Below are 26,837 nucleotides of genomic sequence, written 5' to 3'. Positions count from 1 at the left end.
CAAAGCTTTGCACATGACCCCTTCAAGTGATTTTTTCCATTCAGGTTTCAAATGGAACCATCAATGACCCGTGTTTCAACCGTGGGTACAGCAGGGTAATGAGCATAAGTGACCTTACCAACAGCCCCTGCACCAAGACATATAAGACGACTCTTCCATTCCTTCAGTTGAAAATCCAAGGCACTGGAAACTATCAGCTATGCCAGGAAAGTGTCTTTAGACTCTTCAATAATAGTGACTGCCCTTACTCCCACTGTGCCTTCAATAAAATTTTCTTGCCACAACTTCAAGGACAATTTGGGGTAAGTTGTGAAATGATAAGGTATATTGGTTGGGATGATTTTGGCTGCAAGTTATAGAATATGTGACTATAAAGAGTTTAAATAATAGGATTTATTTTTCTCTCACATGATATAAGCCTTGAGGTAGAAAACTCAGGATTAGTTCTTTGGCTTGATAATTTGATGACTCAGGATCAGCTTTTCCATGACCTTCTAGTGATGTTAGGATGGCAGCTACTGCTCTCAGCATTATGTCTTCACAAGCAAAGCCAAAGAAGGAAAGAAGGAAGTTTCTCTTGCATACACCTTCAGTTTTGCAGAAATGCCAACAAAAATCTTTACGGATGTCACTGGCCAGAATTTAGTCAAATTCACACCTCTAAACCCATCTATGATAAAGGGGAATGGGTTACCATGGTCGTTTAGGGTGGGGAACATCATTTGGTCTGGCCCTGTCAAGGCATTAGGGGTGAGTTAATTAAATATTTAACCAAATACAGCAGGCTAATTTTTAAGTTGATAATTTTGTATGTCCCATGAATGATATTATAAATATCCAAATGGCCCTTGGCAGAAAAATGGTTCCCAACCCATGCTCTATAAAGACATTTAGGAAGTAGAAACTCAGAAAACCCCAAGGAAATACTGAAGATACTCATTTTCATTACATTTTGAAGACTTGGGGGACTATTTGAATCCCAACTCAAAATTCCTTTTTTTCTTAATCACTTCAAAATAAGGTAACATATTTGAGCAGAGGCAGAAGAGATGCTCCTTGATCTACTCATTACTCCAATCTCATATTTTGTTCCTGGAGTCCAAGAATTACTGTAATCACAGTATAGTAGTTCAGTATATTGCAGAATTAGCTGCCATCCGTGGGGTGCCAATTACTGACTAAGCACTATACAGGCATTATCTCACTCATACTTAAGATATCACTCAAAGAAGAGCTTTTGTCTGCTTTTACACCTTTTCTCCCTTTTTCAGAAAACAGATCAGCACATGAGGAGAGAGGTTTAATTCTCCTCTAGGACCCCAGTAGGAGAATTTCTCCCAAGGTCTCTTGGCCCAGCCCAATGTCACAGAAAGAGCTCCTTGGAAAGAGCACAGGCCCGCCCTAACCGGTTTAGCTCAGTGGAGAGAGCGACGGCCTGCGGACTCAAGGGTCCCAGGTTCGATTCCGGTCAAGGGCATGTGCCTTGGTTGCGAGCACATCCCCAGTAGGGAGTGTGCAGGAGGCAGCTGATAGATATTTCTCTCTCATCGATGTTTCTAACTCTCTATCCCTTTCCCTTCCTCTCTGTAAAAAAATAAAAATCAATAAAATATATATAAAAAAAAGAAAGAAAGAAAGAGCACAGGCCCTATAGTAACCACACCCGGGGTTAATCCTGGCTTTGCCACTGGTGAACTATTTGAACTCTGGGAAAATGACAATGGGCAAGGTAACCTGCGCTTACCTTAACCATGGCCCAGACCACAGCTTCCCCTCTCCTCAAGTTTCCTGAGGGAAATACATGACAGGACAATGACTGATAGAGTAAAAGTTGGTTATAAGCTGGTCCAAACCCAAATTTAAAACAAACCAGAACCTTACCTGGATGCCCTATAGCTGAGCTGGCACTGGCTGCTCATGTTGGCTTTTTTTTAGGCCAAGGCCCCTGCCTTGGATCCAACTACTAGAAGAGAAAGGAGGGTACCACAAAAGGGAGGAAGGTGGCCAGGAATGCTGGGGACAGCCAAGGGCCCTTTTCATAGAAATGTAGGTTTAGTTCAATAGAGACATGCTGAATACAAAGGGCTGAAATAAATGAGTAATTGTTAATGAAAATTTGTTGTGGGCCACATGTGGCCTGGGGCTGCAAGTTTGACATGCTTGCTTTAAGGGATCACAAGACTCTTTGAAGAATGCGATGAAAGCTAAGGGTCTTCTAAGTAGAAATGCTGAAATCTTTGCATTCAATTTAAAAGACACCATGATCCCTGGAGGTGGACCTATGAACTCCACATTAGAGCCTTTAACCTAAAACAAAAAGTACATAAAAACTAGAGATTAAAGTAGAACTATGAGCCTAAGCAGAGCAATGTCTGGGAGTGAATGCCACACAAGTGTCAGAGGTCAAGTTTATTTGGAAGTATGGAAAGCAAACACAGATACATATGCCAGAGACAAAACACCCTGCAATTGATGCCACTTCTGCCTCTAAAATGCGTCCTGCCAGGCAGATACAATCTAATATCTGTTAATACAAGTTAGAGAAGCAAGTTAGAATGGGGGTAGGAGAATACGTCAATTGGTTAGTTTGGGGAAGAATCTTGAGACTAGACTGTAATGCCTGTTCCTTCTGTATCTACAATGCTTCATTTAATATTTTCCCCCAATATGTTTTTTATTTGACCTTTGGAAAATGATTTAAGAAACCCCTTTTCTTCCTTTATGGACAAATTTGGCTTTAGGTTAACTTTCTGGATGTGTTTCCCTGGAAACCTGATAAAGGTGGAATTACCAGGCAACAGTTCTCATGATAAAAATGACTGAAATAGATTGCATCAGGTCTGGAAGAAATTATAAATGACCTATGCCTACTCTGTGGGCTTCTCTAATCTGCCCACAGAGGCTCTATATATGTGGGGCATGTAACAAAAGGTTTTATTTTTGTGGCACTTGTCACCACCATCCATCATATACTATGTTATTTGTTGGAGTTCTGCTGCTTTCCACTAGAGGGCAGGATTTTCACCTGTTTTGATCACTGCTCAGAACAGGATACTCGGTAAATATTTGGTGAAAGAAAGAACGAAGAATGAATGAATAAATGAATGATATGCAGCCAAAAGTCAAGGAAGAGGTAGAATAAAAAATGACAATTGTTTTTGGCAGTGAAGAGGTTACTGGTGATGTTGATGAGCAGAGTTTCAGAAGCCATGTCAGAGTGGGAAAAGGGCTCCTTGGGAGATTCTCCAAAGTTGGGGAAGCAGGGAGGAGGGTGGATAATTGATATCACAAAAACAAGAAATAGAATTGAGAGAGGATAGACTGCTGTACTGAAACTAACTCAATTAAATTGAACAGAAATGCATGACATGCAGAGCTTTGGGGGTAGGGAGTGGTATGGACCGGGAGGCCCTGCTGATTTGATCACTATGTATTGCAGTGAAGGCTCAGTATTTTGCTAAATTCACCTATAAAAATTTTCTGTTTGTTCATGTTTTAAAAATAATTTTTACTTATTCAAAAAGTAAATATCACATCTTAGCAAAAGCAAGAGAATTTCTTAATGGTAGATGAGCTCTAGGACTAATTTCAGAAAGTCTTTTGAAATGTAATAATGTAAGGAAATATCTATTATAAAGATTAGTGCTAATTATAAAGAAACTAAAACTATATAGGGAGTTTAAAGATTCAACTCTATGTTGTCTGTAAGATCCAACTATATGCTACCTACAAGAAACTCACTTTAGATTTAAGGACACACATAGGCCAAAAGTGAAGGGAAAGGAAAAAATATTCCATGCAAATGGCAACCAAAAGAAAGCAAAGGTGGCTATACTTACCAGACAAAATAGACTTTAAGTCAAAAATTGTCACGAGAACAAGGACTTATATAATGATAAAAGGTCAATTCACCAGGAAGATATGTATCCCAAATCAAAGCACTTGAATATTTAAAGAAAACATTGACAGAACTGATGGGATAAACAACAATACAATAATAGTAGGAGGCTTTAGTACTTTACTTTCAATAATGGATTGAAGTACTATCCAGAAAATCAACAAAGGAACAGCATACCTGAAAAACACTTCAGGGAGGCCAAATGGATCTAACAGACAAAAATACAGACCATTCCACCCAACAACAGTGGAATCTACATTCTTCTCAAGTGCACATGGAACATTCTCTAAGATATCATATTAGGTTACAAAACAAGTCAACCAATTTAAGAGGACAGAAATCATACCAGGTATCTTTTCTTACCACAGTGGGGTGAAACTTGGAAACAACAGCAGAAGAAAATTGAAAAACTCACAAATATGTGGAAATGTTTGAATAACTAAAATTCTCCACAAAAAACTAGCAAACTGAATGCAACAGCACATTAAATGGACAATATACCTGACTAAGTGGGATTTGTCCATGGGATGCAACAATGGTTCAACATACAAAATCAATTAATGTGATATGCCACATCACATCATCTCAATAGAAGCGGAAAAAAGCATTTGGTGAAATTTAATATTCTTTTATGATAAAAACTCACAATAAACTAGGAATGGAAAGAAATGACCTCAACACAATAAAAGCCATATATGAAAAATATACAGCTAACATTATACTCAGTGGTGAAAATGGAAAGATTTTCCTTTAAGATCAGAAACAAGGCAAGGATGCTCACTCTTACCACTTCTATTTAATATTTTCTGGAAGTCCTCCCTAGAGCAATTAGACAAGAAGAAGAAATAAAAGGCATCTACATCAGAAAGGGAGAAAACTGTCTCTGTTTGCAGATGACCTGATCTTATATAAAGAAAACCCTAAAGACTTCACACACAAAAATCTACTAAATGAATTCACTGAAATTGTAGGACATAACATCAACATACAAAAATCAGTTGCACTCCTATGCATTAACAATGAACTATTTGAAAAGGAAATTAGCAAATCCCACTTACAGTAACATAAAAAAGAATAAAAACCTAGTAATACATTTAATGTGGACTTCTGTTGGAACTAGAAATGGAGGAGAATGTTTTCTCTATTTTGGATGGCAGGTGGCATTTATCAGTAAATTTGGGGGAAATGTCATCCCCTGGACCAGACAGATTGAGCTGGGTGTGTTGGAGTTGTCCTCTTCCTTATGGTTTTTTTTAAAATTCAGTGACTAAACCAGAAACCCGGTATTTGATCAATCTACTCAGTAGGTGGTTAGCTTTTTGTTTGAGGGATATCTGGTCTCCACATAGCTGCACAGATAAGAGCATGCGCAGGGCTGGCTGCATTAGAAAAGGTGGGGAGGGACTCTGTTACAGGGGGTTTGACTGTTCTTTCTTAATCGTATGTATTTGAAATGCTTTCTGGGTACGGCTGTCTGATCCCTTCTGTGTGGCAGAAAAATGCATTATCCAGGTAGTTTTTGCTACTATAGAGAGCCTGTAAATAAGGGCTTTGAAAAAATAACTTTAGCAAACCAGTAAGATTCTGTGTCTCATACATAAACATTCTGTGTACTTAGCACTTGAAAATAAACAAATCCAGACTTTTTAAAATGCCACAGACTGTGAAAAGCCTGACTCTACTTTTTGAGAATTTGTCAACATCTGTTAAAATGCCTTATTCTTTAATGGGTGTTTTTTAGATCCTGGATTTAAAAAAAGAGTTTTTAGAAATGTAATCAGTTGTTCAGCTTAAATACAAGAGGTCTAACATAGTCCTCAGTCCTCTTAAAGAAACAAATAAGAAAGTAGGGTTCATAATTAGGGCTGCCTTTTGGGAAGAGAAAGCTAAGTATTGCTATTGCCAAATGATGTTTTTGATAATGTAAGGAAACACAGGGACCACAAGACCTGTTTTGTTTTAGAGTGTGAGAGATTAACTTAGTGCCTGTTGGCACACTTTTGATTGTAGAGGATAAATAGCATCAGCATCGACAAATCACATAGATACAAAGAACTGTATAGATTATGACAATATTAAAGGTTTACCCTGATTCGGCAGAGCAGCTTTTTAAAAGATACTGTGGGGGCCCCAGACCAGCACATTTCAGGAAGAAATTCTCCACAGGTTGAAATACCAAAAACAGAAAACATACTGTTTTGACTCACATAATTTAGTTAATTTTACTAGGGCTTTTTCGATGAAAACCAGTGACTGAGTATTGAACATGCTCTGCTCTCACTGGGGAGGAATCTGGCTCCCTGCAGGCCAGGTGAGAGCAGGCAACAGCTGTCAACACCCCTGTTTGATAGGCTGGTTCACCGTCCCAGGCCAGCCCTTTAGCCACACACTGGAAAGAAGAAGGGAGGATACTTTTTCCTCGGTGTGGAAATGGAGCGATGAAAGTAGATTGTAAACAAAAATGTGACTCAGTATGTTGAAATGGTGCCCGTGTCAGCTGGGCCTTCACTGAATAACAAGCCAGCAGCTCTGAACAGTCCACTCCATTCACCTGCTCACCCTGAGGTTTGGGTCCAGCCAGTAGATGCCCTGTCCCCTGTACTTCTGTGTGCCTGCTCCCTCGAGGTCTATGAGTTGGGAATGCATGGGGAAACGATGTACACCTGACATAAACTGCCAGCAGACTTTCTAACTTGTATTTTAACTGTTGAAAAAGACAAAACAAAAACAACCTTTTGCTTAGATCATGTCCAAATTATGGACCGTATTTCTTATGTTTAGAAGTCATTCTTTACATTGAAATTTTTTATAGGAAAAAACCACCTTCTGAGGTGTTGATCAAGTCCTCTGTGTAAATGTGTTCTCTCTCCATGCTGCCATTAAGCCAAATCAAAAGCTGTGAATAAAAAAAAGTGTTCAAGAATGTGCGCCGATGAGAAAATGATTTACAGATCAAAGTCTTTGTGTCATGAAGCCACCAAATTTTAAAAAGAATGTCACCTTTTTTCCCCCTGTTGTGGAATCCAGAGATTGTAAAAAGAAAAAAAGACCTTTTGTTGCATTTTTGATGTTGGCACGAGGTTTTTGTCCACTTTTTTTCATGTGTCTGTGTATAAAACATTCTGTCCATTGTTTACTATGGGATTAGTATTACATTTTGAGGTAAACAAAAGAATTTGTATTGCTTGATAAACTGTTAGCCTGTAAATTTTCAAGGTTTCTTTACCTCAATTAAAGTAATGGACCAATAAATCTATTAAAAAAAAAGAAATGGAGGAGAAAATCAAACAAAAATATCAATGAAAATAATTTATTAAAAAGGACAAATACACTTACATTCATGTTTTAAAATTAGATATGTTTTATATATATATATATATATATATATATATATGAATATTTTTTTTAAATGCCATTGTTAAAAAGCTGGCATGAACCTGTCCAATAGAGGATAATTTTCCTTTTCTCTGAGTCAGAACTGAGCCCCCATGGGGGTCCCTGCTAACTCCTGTCCTTTACCCACCAACAGCCTGTTCTTTGCCCACCTGTATCTCTGCCCATGAAAATTACACAGGAATGCACTTGGCTTGTTTGAGAATCACATTTTTTTTTCTATAGTCACTTCTACTTTAGTGAAGGCAAAATGTACTCTCTAATCCAAATACTGCTAGCAAAGGGAAACCTTTTTACTCCTCTCCAATATGCACAGTGGACTCTGTGACTCGGCCCAGGGCCTGGCATACATAAGCAAATGACATGCTCTTACGACCTCCAAAATGATTTCTCCTAAACACTGGCATCCTTCAGGGAAAGGGAAAAAACACCAGAGTTAAGGTTTCAGATGCCTCATCTAGAAGCTCTGCTCAATTAGTTTTTCCTCTTTAAATACATACTATATTAAAAGGGTACAAAGGGAAGTTATAGGGTGGTATAAAGTATGATAAAAATTAGATGTATGTATTAGGATGGAGGTAAAATATTTTTTGCTATATCACATTTAATACTAATTGTCTCTAAGTGATAAAATTTAGGTTATTTTAATCAAATGTCTCCTTTTTCACTCATTTCAACTTTTAACTTTTTCTATAGTTCTCCTTTATGATATGATTTGTATAAACTTTTCAGGGGTGCCTAACTCATGATAAATCTGCAATAAATATTTGTTAAAGATTGACTATTTAAAGGAAGCAATACAAAAACACCTTATAATTGCCATTCAGAGATAAGACTTAATATCCTTATATAGAATTTTCCAGTTTTTATTTATTTGAAAAATCATATAAAATAGTTTTTTGAAGATGGGATTTTTGTAACCTCTCCCTCTTTTTTCTTATCTCCTCTTTCCCCCATATTTCTTTCTCCCTGACTCTCCCATTAAAATTAGAGAAAATTAGCTACCAGCTGGCTCAGAAATGCATGGCAGCAGCAAAGTGACCCCTTTGCTAGGGTCTGAAATATCAAAAACCCTGTGAATTGACTCAGCAAAGATTTCTAGGCACCTTCATTAAGGGTATGGCCTTCTGGAAAGGGACTCAGCATCCCTCTGTCCTGGACATTGCAAAACTGCATTTTTTCTCTTGCAGGCATTTTCAGCTTATTACTATGTGATGAATTTTTTAAATCTCACATCAGAGAAACACCTCTCTCAGGAAGATATAACTGACAGGATGGAAGAGTTCTGCTCTCGGCCTTGGAAAGATGTAAGTAACTAGAAATAGCATTTGTTACCATTGTTCTGTGTCCTTGACAACAAGGAGGATGTGAGTCTGCCCTTTAAGTCGTGCTAATTTGACCACAATACAGCAAACATGTTAGGGAAGTCCAAATGGTGCATTCAGAAGTGAGTTCATCAGCATTTCTTGATAACTTGGCATTCAGTGGCTTAAAACAAGGTCTTATTTTTCTCAAAGTGAGGTCTGGTGGTAGGCAGCTGCTGGCATGGGGTCAGCAATTTGACTCTATCTCAGCCATTCTTCAGTTCTGTTGTTATGTCTCTTTTCATTTCCTTTCTCTCTCTCTCTCTCTCTCTCTCTCTCTCTCTCTCTCTCTCTCTGTTATTCCTTACCTGAGGATATTTTTTCCATTGATTTTTAGAGAAAGAGTCGAAGGGAGGGGGGAGGTGGAGAGCGAGAAACATTAATGTGAGAGAGACACATCGAATGGTCGCCTCCAACACATGCCTCGATGGGGGTGGGCTTGAACCTGCAACTCTAGTATGTGCCCTTGATCATCAATCGAACCTGAGACCCTTTGGTGCTCGGGCTGATACTCTAACCACCAAAAACACTGGCCAGGGCTATGTCTATTTTCTGATGGACACAAGATCTAGCTTCAGGGATTGCAGCTATGTTCAAGGTCAGAAGAAGGGTAGAGCCAGATATGTCTGTTCCTTTTCATAGGAAGCAAAATCTATCCCAGAGGCTCCTTAACAGTTTCTCTTATATTTCTCATTGGCCAAGACTGGCTGGGAAAGCAGGGTGCAGGATTTTATGACTGGTTTAGAGTCTTAGATCCATCACTGAGCTGCTTCCTGGACCTGGGCATGTTGTCACCCACTCCCCTATCCAAACACCCAAATGAGAGTTTTATTAGCAAGAAAGATGGGCAATTCACAGAACCTGCCACAGACACCACTGCCTAGGCCCTGATATCTCCTACTTACTCATAAATTTGAAAGCACAAACTTTTTCTTGTCTGAGGCACTGAGTCATTCAAGATTTGGCACTATTTGATGAAAGTTTCCAGGAAGAAGAGAGCTATGGGGTCTACTCTGATTTTAAAAAAGACATCATCTAGGAGTAGTGCAAAACAGCGGCTGTTTTAAGCTAACACAGTTGCAAAAGTGAATGATTTCATTCTGAAAAAATGTAATTAACTAAAAATGGATGCTGTTCCCATCTGCACTGACAAAGGGGGAAGGAAGGTTGTGCAAGAGCCTGGAGGTTTGGAATTCTCCTTAGGTACTTTGTCTGAGTTAAAGAAAGGGTAATCAGGGCTTTTCAAAAGACCTGCTCAAATATGCCCCAACACCTTACAAAACAGTTAGGGGAGGCATTTTGCAGTTGGTGATGATCTGTGGAGGAAGACCTTGAAGTTGTGGAAATTAGACATCAGGCTGCCAAGAAAGTAAATTTAGGCTGCACTCTGGAAAAAAAAATTACTTCATGTTCCAAAGGAAAGCTCTGTCAGATTTCTCTCCTTACTCTCATCCACTTTATTTTTTAAAAATATGTTACTGATTTCAGAGAGGAAGGGAGAGGGAGAGATAGAAACATCAATGATGAGAGAGAATTATTGATCGGCTGCCTCCTGCACACACACTGGGGGATCGAGCCCACAACCAGGACATGTGCCCTGACCGGAAATTAAACTGTAATCTCCTGGTTCATAGGTTGATGCTCAACCGCTGAGCCATGCCTGCCAGGCTCATCCACTTTTTATTTCCTCAGATTACATTTACATTTGGTTGAGAACTTTATAGTAAGCAGACCTGCAAGTCTACTCAATTAAGTCACATGAGGAATTGCTCAGAGGCTGGCCCTGGAAGCAAGGTCAGGAAAACCTGCATTTGTGAGAAATTCTGAAACATTTGGTGGGGAGGGATGTGGGAATACAGGGTGGATGGGGGTGGAGTTGCAGGTGAGTGAGACCCAGACCCTCACACAGAGCCTAGAATGTTGAGATGGGTGTTATGACCCAGTATTTTTTCTAATTGCATTGTCCATCGGTGTGGAAAGCATCGTGTGTGTGTGTGTGTGTGTGTGTGTGTGTGTGTGTGTGTGTGTGTGTGAAATATTCTGTTATGGGGTAACTCTTTTCTTCTTTTCCTGCTAACGTCAACATGAGGAAGGACTGATACCCCAGTCTGACTTTAGTTTGGGAATGTCCTTCTAGACACCTTCGGCAGACAATTGTTAAGCATATATTATGTGCTGAAAGGTGCTGCTTTATAATACTATAACCGTACTGCCTGTCCTTACTTTGGCAGGGGAAATAAAATGTAAAGGAGGGCGAACCATCGCCCTATTTGGAGAGCACATAGTATTGAATCCACAAGCGTTAACATTATCAATTCTGGGGTGTAAAAGGTGATGGAATGAAGAAATACAAACTGTCTTAATGTAAAGTACAGCACAGGTAAATAGTCAATGATATTAAAATAATTACGTATGGTGTCAGGTGAGAACTAGACTTACTGGGGTGATCACTTTGTAAGTTACATAAATGTGTAATCGCTATGTTGTACACCTGAAACTAATATATTTTATGTCAACTGTAACTGAAAAAAAACAATAACATGATCAATTCTGGATTGATGAACTAGGTAGATGACTTTGGCTTCTATATTGTTAGCTTGTATCGTAATTAGTCCTCAGCAAGTTAGACTGCATAGCCAATGTATAGTCCCTAGAACAGTGGTTCTCAACCTTCCTAATGCTGCGACACTTTAATAAAGTTCCTCATGTTGTGGTGACCCCCAATTTCATTGTTACAAATTGAACATAATTAAAGCATAGTGATTAATCACAAAAACAATATGTAATTATATATGTGTTTTCCGATGGTCTTAGGCGACCCCTGTGAAAGGGTCATTCGACCCCCAAAGGGGTTGCGACCCACAGGTTGAGAACTGCTGCCTTAGAAGGAAGAAGGAGATAGAAGTGTTGAAGAATTCAGAGAAATTAGGCCAAAATAGCATTCCCCCAAGGGACAAGCAAGCCTTTAAGAGCCTCTGAGGTTGCAACAGTGGATTTGTGGAATTCTGTATCCCATAGGGGTTGTTTGACAGGCCTGCCAAGACTACATCAAATGGGAGAAGAGGTCTTTTGACAAAGAAAAAGCAAAGTGCAGACAGAAAGGGGCAGGGACCTGGAAAGGCAAAGTCAACTGATATCACACCAAGGTCTCAGGAGAACGTCATATGCAGAGGAGTTGATCAAAGAGTAATTTCAAGGACTGTAATAAAAAGGAAGCTTCCAAGCTGGGTCATTCGAAGAATTCCATCAGAGCAGGACAAAGCAGGCGTGGAATTAGGTGTGGAATTAGTTTTCCAGGGATTGAGGACTGGCAGGAGTCAAGTGAGAGACAGACTCCAGCTACCAGTTAGGGTTTAGAGATAGGATGTTCCTTGTGAGGGGAGAGAAATCTGAGCAAAAGCGGGACAGACAGGCAGCCAAGAGGTCCTACATATACATCTGGTGTAATTCCTGGTATGTGCTTAACAAATGTTAGTTCTCTCTCTTCCTAGGGTGTACATGGGAGGGAATGCCTATCTCAAGGGCTGAGGAATAGGGCAGAGAAGAAATAACTGGAGCTGAGCTAGCCATGTCCTCGCCTGTTGACTTTAATCGAGGGGAGAAGAGGAGCATAAGGGCACATATTCACAACAACTAGGCAAAGGCAAGGGTTGGCAGGTAGCTGTTAAAATCTTTCAGGAGTAGAGTAAGTAAACACATGCATGACTCAGATGCAAAAAAAAAAAGTTAGGTAAGGACAGAGGGACAGCAGGTGAGATGTTAGCACTTTTAGCAATCCTGAGCAAAATGATTCCTACTGTATTCTATAGCTGTTTCTCAAACATTACTATGTACATGATCACATTCTGTGTTGGCCGTTCTAGGTGAGGACTAGGTTCCTAGGGCAGCGGTTCTCAACCTGTGGGTCGCGACCCTTTCACAGGGGTCACCTAAGACCATCGGAAAACACATACGTAATTACATATTGTTTTTGTGATTAATCACTGTGCTTTAATTATGGTGGCCATCTTGTGACAACGTCATGGCGGTTCAATTTGTAACAATGGAAATACATCCTGCATATCAGATATTTACATTACAATTCATAACAGTAGCAAAATTACAGTTATGAAGTAGCAACGAAAATAATTTTATGGTTGGGGGTCACCACAACATGAGGAACTGTATTAAAGCATTAGGAAGGTTGAGAACCACTGTCCTAGGGGATGCTGATGCTACTAGTCCAGAGATTAAACTGGGTGGCTTTTTGTGACACTATTTCCTTAAGATGCGTATAGAGGCTCTGAATCAGACTGGTCAAGAGCATATAGAAAACTCTGAGTAAATGAAGATTAATGGATTTCTTTTATGCAAGAATTTTCACACCTCTAACATGCTAATCTAGTGGTGCAACGCAAGTTTTACGAGGGATGAAAGTGTTTCTGGCCTACTAAACAGAAACGACTTCTTTCCTGGAGTTCTTATTACTATCGCATAGAATCTTAGAGGAAAAGTTCCCTAAACAGACTCTGAACTATAAACCCCTGCACCCACTGAAGGAGTGCAGCACCATTCCCAAACTCTCTGCAGAGGCCAACTTGTAGGTCTGCATGAGCTGGGGCTCTCCTCTCTCTAGATCAACTGAAAACCAAGTGGAGAAGTGCCTGTTGGACAAGTATGATATATTTTTCACTTCACTTACAGCTGAAGACACAGTTTGGTGGTGTGAAGGAGAAGTACCTGAGTGAATACTGCTTTTCCGGAACCTACATTATCACTCTCCTTTTTGGGGGCTATCATTTCACACCTGATTCCTGGAAGGATATTCATTTCATGGAGGAGGTAATCTGGGTACTTGGTGGGTTGGGGGTTGGGTGATGAGATTGGGTTGTGACTGAAGCAGCTGTGGGCTTGAAAGAGGTAGGAATCAACCTAATTTAAGTTTTTGCCTGATGTCCTGTTCTACCACTTCACTTCTAACCCAAGCTGGCATTTTGTGCCAAATCCTCCAGGGCTTTGTTGAGTGTAGCTTCAAAGATGAACAATCTGAAAACTCACTGTGAAGAAGGGGATGAGTAGCTGTGAATGGGAGGTCTTGGCTTAGAAGCCAAACTCAGCATGAGTTTTAAAGGGAAAAAAAAAAAAAGAAAGCAACCTCACTGCTGTGCTTTATCATAGCGCCACCTGCAGGTATCCAGGCAGAGAATCATTTACATTTGCTGCATGACTCATGGGCAACTCACTTGAAAAAATTTCAAGAACAGTATTTCTCTATATTTTATGTCCATACCCAATAATGGCAAAAACAATCTACCCCCTTATTAAATACTAAAGGCCCGGTGCACTAAGTTTGTGCATGGGGGGGGGGGAGGGAGGAGAGGCACTGAGTTGTCCCTCAGCCCAGCCTGCACCCTCTCCAATCTGGAACCCCTTGGGGGATGTCTGTCTAAACCAGCAGTCGGACATCCCTCTCACAATCCGGGACTGCTGGCTCCTAACCGCTTGCCTGCCTGCCTGCCTGATCGCCCCCTAACCTCTCCCATCGGCCTAATTGATGCCTAACTGCTCCCCTGCTGGCCTGATCACCCCCAACTGCCCTCCCTTGCTGGCCTGATCTTGCCCCCAACTGCCCTTCCCTGCTGGCCTGGTTGCCCCTAACTGCCCTCCCCTGCAGGCCTGATCTTGCCCCCAACTGCCCTCCCCTGCCAGCCTGGTTGACCACAGCTGCGCTCCCCTGCAGGCCTGGTCGCCCCCAACTGCCCTCCCCTGCTGGCCCGATCACCCCCAACTGCCATCTTGTAGTGGCCATCTTGTGACGATGTCACAGCGGCCATCACGTGATGCCACCTAGGCTTTTATTATATAGGATGATGATTTCAAGTAAAACAAAACATTGAATCAGAAGACCGTATTCTTGAGGCTACTCCACTCTTGCCAAGACTGACCTTGCTTATTTGAACACAAATCTTTCCCTGTTTTAATATCCCAGTCTTCCTTTCATTCCATCAGACAGGGACATGTCTATGTCAAATTTACAAGTGATTTATATTCTCTGAACTCCAGTGAATAAGCCAATGCTCCTAAACCCCAGGTGATAACTAACTCTGGAACCTTCCTTGACATACACAGTCAGATAAGGTTCCTGTCCCTTATAAAGGGAAGTGGGCTTTTTACAAATTATTAATTCCCAGTACTGATAAGAGCTTAGGAGACAGAAGCATTTCCACATGGTATTGGCTGGAATGTAAATTGGCACAACCTTTGGGGAGACTATCGGCAGGATGTACTAAGAGCCCTAAATATGCACCTTAATTTATCCAATTACTCCATTTTTAGGATTTATAAGTAATGGATAAAGTAAGTAAAAATTAACATATAAGGCAATTCACGCCAGTGATAATGTTATAGAAATTCCTTGAGACATAGGATGATTTTACAAGGTATTGTTAAGTGAATGATTCTACATACAATTTAATTCCATTTTTTTTGGATAAGAAAAAAACCTCACAGAGAGGACTAGGAGGATATGTCACAAAATGATAATAGCAGCAATTTCTGAGTGGTGAAGTATACTGGTTTATCTTTTCTTTTTAGGATTATACATACTTTCTAACTTTTCTACTATGACCATGCACAACTCATGTAATAAAAACATTTCCAGCCCTGACCGGTTTGGCTCAGTGGATAGAGCATCAGCCTGCAGACTGAAGGGTCCCAGGTTCGATTCCAGTCAAGGGCATGTACCTTGGTTGCGGGCACATCCCCAGTAGGGGGTGTGCAGGAGGCAGCTGATCGATGTTTCTCTCTCATAGATGTTTCTAACTCTCTATCCCTCTCCCTTCCTCTCTGTAAAATTTTTATTGATTTCAGAGAGGAAGGGAGAGGAAGAGATAGATAGAAATATCAATGATAGAAAATCATTGATCGGCTGCCTACGGCATGCCCCACACTGGGGATCGAGCCCACAACCCAGGCATATGCCCTGACCTGGAATCAACTGTGACCTCCTGGTTCATAGGTTGATGCTCAACCCCTAAGTCTTGCCAGCCAGGTTATTCCAATAAGTTTTGAGGCAACTGGAAATTATTTTCAGGAAGATGGCAGGATCAGAGCATGTTTTATCATTTAATAAGAATCCTTTCTCATGTATATGCAGTCTTCCAACTTCCATAAAGCAATATTGTCTTGCTGGGATTATTCCCCAATTTCCCCTACTTGAATCATAAAGAAGTCCTGGTTTATATGGATGAGATTCCTGGTCCTGACATAGATGTAAAAGGCCAGGGACCAGCATTATTCTCTTACCTTTGTCTGATTTCTGTCACCTCCTACCTCCCTCCCTTCGTCACCCTTGACCCTTGACGTTCACACAAACAACAAATAAGGAATGCAAATCTCCAAAGACCTATTTATGTTCTTCTATTTAAGTTCTGCAGGAGAAGTGGGCAGTCTGTCACCAAGATCCTCTCTAAATTTTGGGAATACAGTAGTGAGGCTCCAAACTCTCCTTCTTAATCACTTGCCCCTGCTTCATTTGCCCCACAACCAAATTCTCAGTGTAGAACGTAGAAGTAATCCCTGTAGAGAGCTGAATGTAGTGCTTCTCCACTTTCTGGTGGCTCAGTGTTATGGATGGGGGTGTGTGTGTGTGTGTGTGGGGGGGGGTATGTGTGTGAAAGCTCATTAAATCCTCAGACCAGAAACAACAGATTTTCCTCACTGTTCGCAGATCCGGCAAACTGACGTGGGATGGACTTTGGGCTACATGCTGAACCTGACCAACATGATCCCAGCTGAGCAGCCGGTGTCCACACCTCTCTCCCATTCCACTTATGTCTCCCTCATGGTCCTCTTCTCCCTGATCCTGGTTGCAGTGGTTTTCATAGGCTTGATCATCTTTCACAAGCCTTCATATTTCCAGAAAGACAGGGTATAGCAGGAGCAGCTGAAAATCTGCTGGCTGGAATGAGGGAAAAAAGACTTGTCCAGGGAGCACTTTCCTCTGCAGTGGTGTCCAAGGTCACCCTTCCTTGCTCACCAAGGCCAGTTTTGACCTGTATGAAGCTTCTCTGGCTTTGCTGAAGTCTTTCCTTGGAAAGTATTCACCACCTTCTGCCTCAAGAACTTCCTGATGGACATTGTCTCTTTTGTGAGTCTTTCCCAAACCTTCTCCCTTTTCTTTTATGTGCTCTGTGTTCGTGTAGGTCTTAAAAACCTGCCATCTTTCATGATCATTGCTTTAGAAAAGAATAATATTGATTTTATCCAGAAGGAGAGAGTCCTGAATCCTGTGCTGAGAATTTGTGCTGGCTAAAAGAAGAATCTCACTGAAATCTTACAGACCCTTTTACTCTCATTTTGCATTTATTAAGAAAGCCATACAATGCCTTTGGAGAGGGCAGACACACATCCCATTCCCAGTCTGCCCTTTGCATGGGAGAATTTTCCAGACTAGGCAAGTATATCCTAGGACCAAAGAGTCTTGTAAGGGAATTTATGTGCTTGTGCAGTTAATATTCAATCCAATCCAAAACAGGGATGTGGATGAATCACATATTCTTGGGTGATGCCAAAATGCTACAGAATGAAACATCCAGACCAGAGATTTTTAAAAAGCTGATATACATATAGGCATTCAGATACCAGGACATATACTACATGGTGGATGTATACATGTCAGGAAGGAAAATATAGTTACAATGGAGGGTTGAGAAATGCACCCTGGAGTTTTGTTTTTACTGTAGTAAAATACACATAATTCACCATTTTAACAGGCACAATTCAGCAGCACTGTATTTACAATGTTGTGCAATCATCTCCACTGTCTAATTCCAGAATATTTTCATCACCAAAAAATTGGCTGGAGACAAGACCACTCCTGGGTAGGTCAAAGCACCAACCTTTCAGTTAATAGGCAAATATACTAGTCAACTGCACCACAAAGATGCTATTGAGTTTAAAGCCATGCCATATCTGTTGTCCCAGTGTTTACTTTAGCGAGAGAGCTGCATTAGTGCAGCGTGACATGCCTTTTTGCTGTCACAGTATTTACACATCAAAATGTGCCAGGAACCAGTAAGTGTCGATGCCACTTCTGTCATACAAGTAGGAGTTGTATTTACTTATTCCATGTTATATTTTGTGGGAGAAGCAGCAGCTATGGACCTTGTCACGGAAATATGAAGAGACCCTGTGGCTCCTTTCTTTAAGGATTGGTGAGAGTTACTTTTTGAGCCGGATGGGGTGGTGAAGTGCTACTCTGAACTTGCCCCAGGAGTGACTATTGAGCTGATGTGGGGTGGGTTTGGTGAGGAGAGGGGGACGCAGGGGAGGGGGGAGGAAAAGCTCTCCCACAAACTAGAAGCCAAATATCCCTACATCTCTTGAGTAATCAAGTCATTTTTTTACAGTATCCAGCTGAATATAAGTGTTGTACCTTGATCAGGAATAAGAAGTCTAATTAGGGCATGTTTAACCTCTTTCTAGTAGTAGTAACTATATTGTTATAGCTAGTATTTATTGAGCATTTGTTATGTACTATGCTCTGTGTCCAGGCGCATTACATTAATTTTCTCATTTAATCTTCACAAAAATTTGAAGGTAGGTACTACCATTCCACTTCATAGAAACAGCAAGTGAGACTCAGAGATGCTACGTCACTTGCTCAAATGATTGAGGCAAAGTCTGGCATGCACTTTATCATTACTTTCTCTCCCATATATACTACTAGACAGTCTCATAACTTCCAAGCATGTGCTTAACTCTCTGCATGAGTACAGGGCTTCTAGGCATGGTAGAAAGGGAAGTACACAGAAGACCTGTTTCCTGATGGATTTGGGATTTAATGTTGCTTTAAGCCCACAAAGGCGCTCATGGCAACACTGATACTCTGTTCATGTACTTTTCACGTACTTTGCATGGTAACATATGTGACGTATGATGCTTATCAATGATTCCCATACTCCTGGCTTAATTATACTGCTTGCTCACTGCACAGCAGTTCAGAATCAAATAAATAGTAATTGATGATAATAATGAAAATAAAAGGTCATAAAAATAGAGCCAGTAGCAGCTCCTTTCTTCCTTATGTCTACATACACAAAGCACTGTCAGGCACATTACCTATTCTGGTCCTAAAAACCCCCATGAGGTGTTAAGTATTATTTCTATTTTACAAACAAAGGGCATATAAACTAGTATATGGCAGAGCCAACTCATGTCTCTGCCCCAAGTTTATTGCTTTTTCTTTTCTAAACCTCACCCCTTAGCAAGTTGGAATTAGAACTCACAAGTTTCCTTCTGTAAACACCTAAATCTTTTCTTATTCCATTTCTGTTTTATTGCCTGGATCCAAAAAATAAAAAATAAAAAAATCTTAAAGGTATTTGGGAGCCAAACTCCACTTATTATAAGTATCAAATCATGATTAGCAGACACAACCTCATCTGTAGTAGAGACAGAGGATTTTGAGGCAGATCTAGGAATCTGCTTCTGGCCATTCTGAATGAGGAAGGCCAAGAAAAATAGATTATATCAAAATTTTAATATTGGATTACCTACTGGTTATAAATGATTGCCATTCCTTCTTAGACTTTCACCCATACTTGATTCTGGTGACCCCATTCCTTTAGAAGGTGGGAAACTTTTTATTTTTATGAACCCACTGGGGGAAAAGTCTGAAGTGGTTACTTCTGTAGACAAAAGAATTGAAGTTAATTAGGGTATGCGTGTGTGTGCGCGTGTGTGTGTGTGCGCGCGCGCGAGAGAGAGAGAGAGAGAGAGAGAGAGAGAGAGAATTATAAAAGTTTCACCTTAATAAGGTATACTTCATTTTAATGTTGTATCAGTCAAGACCTCTGTAAGAAAAATATGGTACAGTCAAACTGAGTGACTATGGATGGTTTAATAAAGTGACTACTATATCCAAAATATTAGCATTTCGACATGTAGTTAATATAAAATTAATGAGATGTTTATTTTTTTCATATTAAGCTTTTGAAGTCTGTTGTGTATAATTGTACTTACTCTACATCTTAATTAAGATTAACTATATTTCAAGTGCTCAGTAGTCACATGTGACTCATGGCTACCATATTGGACAGCACAGGTATAAAAATACCAAAAGGACACATATAATAATCCTTCTTCTTTCTCTTGAGGGGGGAGATTTTTTTTGAGGGGGGATTTTTTTTTAAAGACAGCTACAGATGCTATAACATTCTTGCTATTATTTATTATATATGAAGTTTAACATTGTTCTTAAACAAGCTTTTAAGATTCTAGCCCCACATTTCACTTTATTCCTCAGTTTTTGTTGCCTTTTTTGTGAAGGGAGAGATGTCTATTATTCAGATCAACATGCCTGACCTTTGGAAAATTCAATCTGGATTCAACGATAAAACGATAATATAAGTAATTAGGGTGCTCCTATTTTATAATAGTCAAGTGTACACTGAATATTAAAATAGAGATAATAGCTCACAGAGCAAAGTTTACCATAAAATAGTAAAATCACTATTAAAATATATTCTCCTTTATTGTCAGTTTAAAAGATGAGCTGAATTTCATCCAAACTGGTCAGATCCCTGTCTGATTCAGATTCTAATCATTGCTATCTTGTTAGAACATGACAGTTGCTCCTAGTTAGCTGTGCTCATTAACCATATGTTTCAGTTTGTTAGTTTTAGTTTTAAAATTAGTAATAACAGCCCAGCCAGTGTGCTCAGTGGTTGAGCATCGACCTATGAACCAGGAGGTCACAGTTCGATTCTCGACCAGGGCACATACCTGGGTTGTGGGCTTGACCCCCAGTGTGGGGTATGCAGGAAGCAGCAATCAATGATTCTCTCTTAACACTGATGTTTCTCTCTCTCTCCCCCTTCATCTCTGAAATCAATTAAAAAATGTATTTATTAAAATGACAACAAACTCAAAGTTTCAGTGGCTTACCATAGTAAATGTTGATTTTCTTGTTCATGGGTCTGCAAGTCAACTGGGTAGCTCTGCTTCAGGCCTGCTGCATGTGCCTCACAGTCTCCTTGCCTGGTGTCTTCTTGAGCCATGTTCTCATGCTGAATGGCAGAGGTACAAGAGAGTGAGAGGAAACCTACAATACCTCTTAAAACCTTGGCCAGGACGGCCCATCACTTCCATCCACATTCTATTGATCTGAATAAGTCATATGACCAAGCACAACATTAGCAAGTTGGAAAAACACTGGGAAGAATGGCCAAGTTATATGGCAAAGGATATGGATGATTGATTCAAACACAGAAAAGGAGTGAAGCACTGGGCCTAGCTTTCCAATCTACCAAAGTGTCTCATTAACTAAAACATAAAGTGTGTTTTCTGTAAATTAATCTACTTACCTTTCTAAGGAATATTCTTTTAAAAACATGTCATTATTTCCAAGACATCATCAAGCTGCAACTCCCTTTCACAGCCTTAATCAGGGTGCTCTGGAAGTTCCCCAATTAGCCTCATATTCTAAAATCGTAGATTTTCTGAAAGACCATGCATCTATTTATTGTCCTAATTTTATATGTTTACGATCAAGTGTAGTTAAGTACCCAAGTTTTTATTTGCACATGATAGTAGTATCACAGGTATAATGGATTTTTAAATAACGGGGAAAGGGGTTTCTTCACAAGCCTTTTCTTTAGAAAAGTGGCATGTAAGACTACATGTGATAAAAGCATTGCTATACCTTTTGCATTTCTCTATTTTAAATAAATTTCTAAATTTAAATTGATGATACAATGATGGCATCATCAGCACTTGAGTTGACTTTTTGTTTTTATGCCCCTTTTGTGTGTATGTTGAATAGCAAAGCTCACCAGTGAACATGACAAGTGCTATACAGTCACCTAAGAACAACATAACTCCTTATAATTTATGAAGAGAGGGGGGAAAGTCTTGGGAGCTAAGGAGGAAATAGAGTGTATTTAGGATGAGCTAAACGGAACTCTACTTTTCCTCCTAAACCTGTCCCTCCTCCTGCATTTTATCACGATTAATACCACAACTATCTCAAGTAACGAAGATCAGAATCAACTTCATCAGTAATAACTGCCCACTTTGCCTTGGCAACATTTTTCATTTTGACTCACCTTTCCAATCTTATTATTATCACCTCAGTAAAGACCTGATACCAGGAATGGTGGTCTTGTTGCCAATCTATTACTGCCAGATTAATCTTTATAAAAAGCAGGCCTAATCACATTGCTCCCCAACTAAAACTGTTGTTGGTTTTCCGTTGCCTACAAAATAAGGTTAAATGCTCCAATAGACATTTGTGTCTTTTGATCCACGCCTGATTCTTCATCTGACACTGACACTGTTCAGGTGTTATTTGTTCAACCTGGAATACCTTTGTCCCACTCTACCTTCAAAGCTCAGTTCAAATGTTCCTTCCCTCAGTGAAGCCTTCTCTAAATCTCCAAGTTAGAATAAATTGCTGCTTCCCTTTGCTTCCACATCCTTATCTGTAGAACACTGAGACCCTTCTACTCAGGATCTGGGTTATACTCCTTGGGGCAAGATATGTGGCCCATTTCATTTCGAACAGTTGGGCTCAGGGGTATTTTAGGAAGAACCCAGTAACAGTCCTAGTTAATCTCCCTGTCCACTGCTAGGGGGCTGGTCCATACCACTATTTCTGCTTCAGTATCCTTATTTATGTTATCTCTTGATAGGTCTATCCTCTTCCTCCAGCTTTTAAAGACCAGCTCAACTCCTGATTCCTCAATGAAGCCTTCTTTGATTGCCCACATTGCATCTTCCTTCTTGGACCATGCATTTTGTATCTGTATAGCTAACCACTCAGCATTTGATTATACATATTAAAGTAGAATTTTAAGGATTAGAATGCACATTAAAGGGTCACACATCAAAATTTAATGTGTATATGACTCACCCAGGGATCTTGTTGAAATAAAAAGCATTTTATTTTAACTAAAAAATGGTTCAGTAGGTCTAGGGTGAGTCTGAGGTCTACATTTCTAACTGCCAGGTAATGCCAGTACTGCTGTCCAGGGATCTTCGGGTATTAAAGATCTCCACTATTTTATCATTCCATGGCTCTCAGGTAAGTGGTAATATACTCCCTGACTGCTGTGCTTCTTTCGGCAGACCATTCCACAGTGGGCCAGCTCAAATGCTACTTACAAACCTTACTCCTTCCCTTACACAACAAGCCTCAGTGCTGCTTTGTCAGTTTTCTGGACCTCCTGAGATTTCTGTCTCCCCTGTTCTCTGCCTTTGGGGAACCAGCTGCCTCACAATCAGTGGAGACCTGGTGTGCCTCAGAGGGATTTCTCCCAGCTTTTCTGCCCAGCCCCTAGCCTTCTATGTACTACCCTGGTGTTCTTGGTAGAAGCCTATGGGAAAGAGCTGGTAGATGATCCATAATGCAAACTCATGTTCAACCTTTAAAAATTCTTTAAAACTTCAGCTGGTTTCTTATTATTTCGATGGATTTTTTTCCTCCTTCTGTTACTCTACCAGGGGTGAAAGGGCTAGTGACTTTCAGGAATTTAGTTCTGATAGGTTTCAAGACACTATGATTTTATAGTTTAACTAGCCAGGTGGAAGTTCAAACTCCTATGTACATAATTATGTGTAAAATAAAAATGAATTATAGAAAATTATTTTTTATGAAGTTTGCAACTAGAAATGCAACCATTAGCATATGTAACTAAAAACAGAGTCTCAATAAATCAAATAGATTTCCAGTTTTAAAAAGCAACAATTATATGTACTCCATATTGCCAGTTTCCTTATAAATGCTCATACTAAAAAAATGGAAGATGTAAATGACTGATTTGTAATAACACAAGTTGCCTTTTGACATACAACTTATTTTTTTTTATTACAAAACTAGAGGCCCAGTGCATTAATTAATGCACAGGTGGGGTCCCTCGGCCTGGCCAGTGATCAGGGCAGGCCGCCGATCAGGGCAGGCCGGCCGGGGGGGAGGGACCGCAGGAGGCTGGCCGGCTGCAGGAGGTTGGCTGTGGGAGCGCACTGACCACCAGGGGGCAGCTCCTGGATTGAGCATCTGCCCCCTGGTGGTCAGTGCACATCATAGCGACTGGTCGTTCTGCTGTTCGGTTGATTTGCATATTAGCCTTTTATTATATAGGATAATTTTTGACAAGTAACAACGAAAAAGGGCAGATATAGATAAATGGTGAGCAGTTTTTAAAGTAAACTACTCAGCACCAATTGTAGTCTTTTCATAATGTTCTCTTTCTCATCAGCTTTGCAACCTATAGGCATACCATAATTGGAATCAGTAGCTTAAAAATATGCTATTTTGTGTTGTTCCATAGTTCTTGAATTTTTACCTCTATAGTAGTCAACTGAATCATCTTGTTGGAATACACATGTAGATTAAAGTCCCTGTGAAGAATTTTCTCTGTCTCCTGCAGTTAAATCCATTTGAAGGATGTATTCTTCAACTATTTTCTGGACAGACCAGTCTAATAATATAACAGAAACAAGTTACTTTTAACTTTTTTATTATTAAAATTTTCAAATGTAAACAAAAGTAAAATAGAATACACACCTATTACAGAATTTCAATTATCATCATTTTGCAAATCTTGCAGAAACAGTGTTTACAATTATAATCACAGAAAAGGATTTAAACTTTATGGAGGGCACTGTGCAAAAGAAGAAATAAATGTACTCTTTTACCAACTGTCAAATGGCGAAGGTGGGCAGGATTATTGTATTATGCAACATGGTAAAAGTAAACAGGTGTAAGGTACTTAATTGTACAGAAGGATGCACCTTGTATGAAGGAGGTAGAATATATCTTACAGGACCGTCTTCCTCCTGCTGGGAGAATTAGGACCACAGCAGCTATATTTGCTTATTCCTTTTAGATTATGAAGTTAAAGAGAATAGCAGAATAATTTTGGTGTAGCAGTAAATCAATGAGTTATGTTACTTAAAGACAATCTCTTAGAATACTTGACACTGAGAAGCTGAAGAAGGCTAATGAATCACCTATTTTAAATTGTAAGTTTTGCTTTTTATATGTTTAAACCTAAACCTCTCTTTTTTAAGGCTGCTTTTTAAAAATATATTTTTTATTGACCTCAGAGAGGAAGGGAGGAGAGAGGGAGAGAAACATCAATGATGAGTGAGAATCATTGATCAGCTGCCTCCTATATATCCACTACTAGGGATTGAGCCCACAACCCAGGCATGTGTCTTAACTGGGAATCGTGCTGTGACCATCTGGTCCATGGGTTGACACTTAATCACCTTTCTTTTAATAAAGCTCTACTAAAATAAACATTTGTGAGATAATTCTAGCAGGTTTTTAATGTAAATATTCACTAGTGTCTAGAACAGCCGTGGGCAAACTACGGCCTGCTGGCCAGATCCGGCCCGTTTGAAATGAATAAAACTAAAAAAAAAAAGACCATACCCTTTTATGTAATGATGTTTACTTTGAATTTATATTAGTTCACACAAACACTCCATCCATGCTTTTGTTCCGGCCCTCCAGTCCAGTTTAAGAACCCATTGTGGCCCTCGAGTCAAAAAGTTTGCCCACCCCTGGTCTAGAAACAACTCTATTTTTTGTGTGCTACGGTCCCTTCTTAGGCCTGTCAGTAGTGGGTAAATGAAAAGGAAGAGGGCATTACTTCTCCAGGAGAAGAGAAAAATCAGAATTATTCAGGTAGCAAAATGCTGCATATTTTGAGGTAAGAATTAAGGCTGGAAGAACAACAGAGTAGAAGAACAGCCCATTAATGTCTAACTTGTATTAAATTAGTGCACAATAGATAATCTCATTTTATAGGAAACTAGAGGCACAGTGCACAAAATTCGTGCACTGGTAGGATCCCTAAAGGCTGCCGGCTGCTGGCTGGGGCCTGCCTCGCTTCCCCTGGCCGGCCCCGCCACCTGATCGAACTCCCGGACAACTCCCAGTCGAGGGGACAATTTGCATACTATGCTTTTATGATATAGGATAGTCCTATATAATAAAAATGTAATATGCAAATGGTCATTATCGACCACGTAACGACTGGATCACAGATCAGCAGGAGAGTGGGGCAGCAAGCTACAAGCGGGCGGCAGAGAGCTACAGGAGGGGGCAGGGTAGCAAGCTATGGGTGGGGGGTGTCGGGGGAAGGGAATGAGGGGAGCTACAAGAGGGCGGGGAAGCATGCAGAGAGCTACAGGAGGGCGGTAGCGACCTACTGGCACATGGATTTGTGCGCAGGGCTACTAGTAGATAATAAAAGCATCATATGCTAATTAGACTGGACAGCCGAACGACCTTCCAGACATCATTCTGGACGTCCCAGATGAAGCCACTGTGGCAGGGGTTGAGGCAGAGGTGGTTAGGGGCGATCAGATAAGCGGAGAGCTACAGGAGGGTAGCTGCGAGCTACTGGTGCAGGGATTCGTGCACAGGGCTACTAGTAGTTACATAATATTTGAATTTTTAATAAGAAGAAAACTAATTATTCCTTGTGATTTAATACAGTATTTTGTATTCTGAGATTAGTTTACAGAGAAAAATGCTAAGAGAGAGTGCAAAACATTTTTAGTGTAGAGAGAAAAAGTTTCAAGATAATTTTTAAATTGTCTCTATCAGCTTATAAAAATACATATATATGTATATATATATATATACGTGTGAGTTATAGAATAAATTCTAGTATATACATAAGTATATGTATATTTCTATACATAAATGTATACGCATTTGTATATGTGTGTGCACATGTGTGTAAGTCATAGAAGAAATTGTAGTACCATCCGACAGCCTTGATTCGGTTTTAGATATACTGCCAGAACAAACACAAATTATTAGGGTCATAGTATTTGAGATTTTGAAGGGATCATAGAGATTACTTAGTTCAATATTTGCCAAATAGTTTGGAATTTGCCAAATAGTATCTTATATCATGTTAATGCTCATTCTGTGGGGGAAACAGAATTCTGTGTTCAAGGTGAGGAAATGGCTGGTTAAATAAAACTGAATAAATTTCTACTTCAGGAATGCTAAGGGCTTTTAATAAGCTGATGTTCATGGTGGCAGCAGTTTGCATTTCCAAAACTTATTTGATTAAAAAGAACTCTTGCCCTAACCGGTTTGGCTCAGTGGATGGAGCGTCAGCCTGCGGACTCAGGGGTCCCGGGTTCGATTCCGGTCAAGGGCATGTACCTTGGTT

The 26,837-nt window shown here is 40.0% G+C and overlaps 1 protein-coding gene and 1 long non-coding RNA gene across 6 annotated transcripts in view; one reads left to right on the top strand and one right to left on the bottom strand.

Moving 5' to 3' along the window:
• The window catches only part of ENTPD1 (ectonucleoside triphosphate diphosphohydrolase 1), an 89,258-nt gene extending 70,563 nt beyond the window's left edge, over positions 1-18,695 (top strand). For all 5 annotated transcript variants that reach the window (XM_014532701.1, XM_014532699.1, XM_014532698.1 and 2 more), the window contains 4 exons: positions 45-302; positions 8,482-8,598; positions 13,339-13,476; positions 16,364-18,695. In XM_014532701.1, the coding sequence (XP_014388187.1) occupies positions 45-302; positions 8,482-8,598; positions 13,339-13,476; positions 16,364-16,570 (720 nt within the window). In that variant the 3' untranslated portion in view covers positions 16,571-18,695. The remainder of the gene's footprint in view (positions 1-44; positions 303-8,481; positions 8,599-13,338; positions 13,477-16,363) is intronic.
• A 1,802-nt stretch (positions 18,696-20,497) lies between these two features.
• LOC106724617 overlaps positions 20,498-26,837 on the bottom strand; it is a 7,331-nt gene continuing 991 nt past the window's right edge. The window contains exons 2-3 of the long non-coding RNA XR_001360468.1: positions 23,982-24,116; positions 20,498-20,705 (exon numbers count right to left, since the gene is read on the bottom strand). This is a non-coding gene — a long non-coding RNA (uncharacterized LOC106724617). The remainder of the gene's footprint in view (positions 20,706-23,981; positions 24,117-26,837) is intronic.

Source organism: Myotis brandtii, unplaced genomic scaffold (genome assembly GCF_000412655.1).
Source record: "Myotis brandtii unplaced genomic scaffold, ASM41265v1 scaffold902, whole genome shotgun sequence".
NCBI lineage: Eukaryota > Metazoa > Chordata > Mammalia > Chiroptera > Vespertilionidae > Myotis > Myotis brandtii.
Note: the sequence above shows the minus strand (reverse complement) of the source record. Positions and strands in the feature narration are given on the sequence as shown.